A 2,382-nucleotide genomic window follows, 5' to 3' on the forward strand; every position below is an offset into this window, starting at 1 on the left:
CATTAATCAAGTTAAAACTTGAACTTGAACTTGAATGTATTCATTTTATTTTATTCGTTCTCTTGAGCTATCTTTACTTATTATTTTTACACAATACTATGTTACTAATTTATACATTATTTGTATTTATTTGATTTTTAACATATTTGTTAAATATTTATTTTTATTTCTTAATTATATGCTCGTATTTTATTAGTTTTTTAATCATTTATTTTATTTTAGATAATGTCTTAAATATTTTTTTTATCTATTTAAATAGTTTAGATTTTGTTGTATTTTTTTATTCGTTGTGTGTAAACGAATAATTATTATAAACGAAAAAGTAGTAATACTGTATTTTTTGACAGCGATAACTTGTCGATAGCGTCACGTGTGACGTTGCCTCCTCCTCCGTCCAATCAGAGCTGCGCCCGCTGAGTGACAGCCGTCCGGTCGAAACAAATGCACGTCCGCGTTTTCCCTCGTCCAATCATCTCTCAGCTCCCGCCCTCAAGCGGAAGTGATCTGTGCGCCTGCGCACATCCGCCACGTGCGCGGAAACACAGGCGATCTCAGCCCAGATTTAACTCTTCGAGAGCGCAGTGAGCTCAAGTTTAACATCGTCTGTGTGAACAGAAGATCTGGAGCACCGCTGCACACGTGTGTGCGAGAGATGAGCGACACACACGAGTCTCATGAGCGCACTGAACCGGCAGAGGGCGCCAGCGCCGCAGTGGTGAGTCCAACCAAAGTCCCTTTTAAGGATAAAGTATAGTTTTTGGTTCAACATGACGTTTGTTGGGTATTAAGTGAAACCTTAAAAAAATGAATATATAAACACGATATTGAAAATAAAAATAACTGTGATAATTTGTTGCTTTCATGATATGTTAGTGGAAAATGTCCACACTTGTGGTTAAGGATGGTAATGCATGATTTAGAATTATGGTAAATCTATTCTATTCTGTGCTCTATCCTATCCTATCGTGCTCTGTTCCGTTCTGTTTTACTCCATTGTACTCTATTCTGTTCCATTCTGTTGTGCTAATATTCTTTTATGTTGTACTGTATTCTGGTGTACTCTATTCTATTCTATTCAGTTCAATGTATATTATATTCTGCTGTGCTATATTCTGTTCTGTTGTACTCTAGTTATGTTCTATTCCATTGTGCTCTATTCTGTGCCTTTCTGTTGTGCTGATATTTTGTTAATTGTACTCTGTTCTATTTTATTCCATTGTGCTCTATTCTATTCTCTTAGCTCTATTCTGTTCTATTGTATTCTGCTGAGCTATATTTTATTCCGCTGTACTCTGTTCTGTGCTGATCTATTCTGTTGTATTCTGTTCTTTTCTGCTCTATTCTATTTGGTTATATTATGCTATTTTGTTGTGCTCTATTCAAATATAATCTGTTTCTTTTCTGTTGTCGCAACTCTATTCTATTTCATTGTGCTGTATTCTGTTCCATTCTGTTGTGTTGATATTCTATTACATGTATTCTATTCTGTTCTATTCAATTCAGTTATACGCCCTTCTGTTGTATTCTGTTGCAATGCATTTTATTTCACCGTACTTTGTTCTGTTTTATTATTGTATTGTGCTCTGTTCTGTCTCTTCTATTCAGGTGCATTCCATTCTACTCTGTACTATTTTAGTTTGTTGTGCTCTGTTCTATTTGTTTCACTTCACTCTATTCTGTTCTATTGTATTCTGTTGCAGTGTATTTTATTTCACTGTGCTTTGTTCTGTTTTATTCTTTTATTATGTTCTGTTCTGTCTCTTCTATTCCATTGTGCTCTATTCTATTCTATTCTATTCTAATATATTCTGATTCTTTTCTGTTGTTCTCTATTCTATTTCATTGTGCTGTATTCTGTTCCATTTTGTTGTGTTGATATTCTATTACATATTCTATTCTGTTCTATTCAATTCAATTATACACCCTTCTGTTGTATTCTGTTGCAATGCATTTGATTTCACTGTACTTTGTTCTGTTTTATTCTTCTATTGTGTTCTGTTCTGTCTCTTCTATTCCGTTGTGCTCTATTCTATTCTATTCTATTCTATTCTATTCTATTCTATTCTGTAGTTCTCTATTCTAATCTGTTTTATTGTTGTCCAGTCAGTGATCATGCCCATGTTTAATGCATCTGATTGGCTGGACGAGTGTCTGCAGGCCATACTGGAGCAGGATTTCCCGGACCGAATGGAGCTCTCAGTGTACGACGACGGCAGTACGGTAAACACACACACACACACACACTCTCTCTCTCTCTCTCTCTCTCTCTCTACACTGTCTCATACTGAATATGAATATCAGTCTGATTATGACACAGTCTCATATAGTGTTGTCAAAAGACCCGGTATTTCGGTACCAAGTCGGTACTAAAAAAATGAAAAC

At 35.3% G+C, this 2,382-nt stretch overlaps 1 protein-coding gene across 1 annotated transcript in view; it reads left to right on the forward strand.

Moving 5' to 3' along the window:
- The first annotated feature begins 499 nt into the window (after positions 1 to 499).
- The window catches only part of b3gntl1 (UDP-GlcNAc:betaGal beta-1,3-N-acetylglucosaminyltransferase-like 1), a 21,905-nt gene continuing 20,022 nt past the window's right edge, over positions 500 to 2,382 (forward strand). The window contains exons 1-2 of the mRNA XM_016448774.1: positions 500 to 715; positions 2,104 to 2,220. Of these exons, the coding sequence (XP_016304260.1) occupies positions 653 to 715; positions 2,104 to 2,220 (180 nt within the window). The 5' untranslated portion in view covers positions 500 to 652. The remainder of the gene's footprint in view (positions 716 to 2,103; positions 2,221 to 2,382) is intronic.

Source organism: Sinocyclocheilus anshuiensis, unplaced genomic scaffold, assembly GCF_001515605.1.
Source record: "Sinocyclocheilus anshuiensis isolate Anshui unplaced genomic scaffold, SAMN03320099.WGS_v1.1 scaffold968, whole genome shotgun sequence".
Classification (NCBI taxonomy): Eukaryota; Metazoa; Chordata; class Actinopteri; order Cypriniformes; family Cyprinidae; genus Sinocyclocheilus; species Sinocyclocheilus anshuiensis.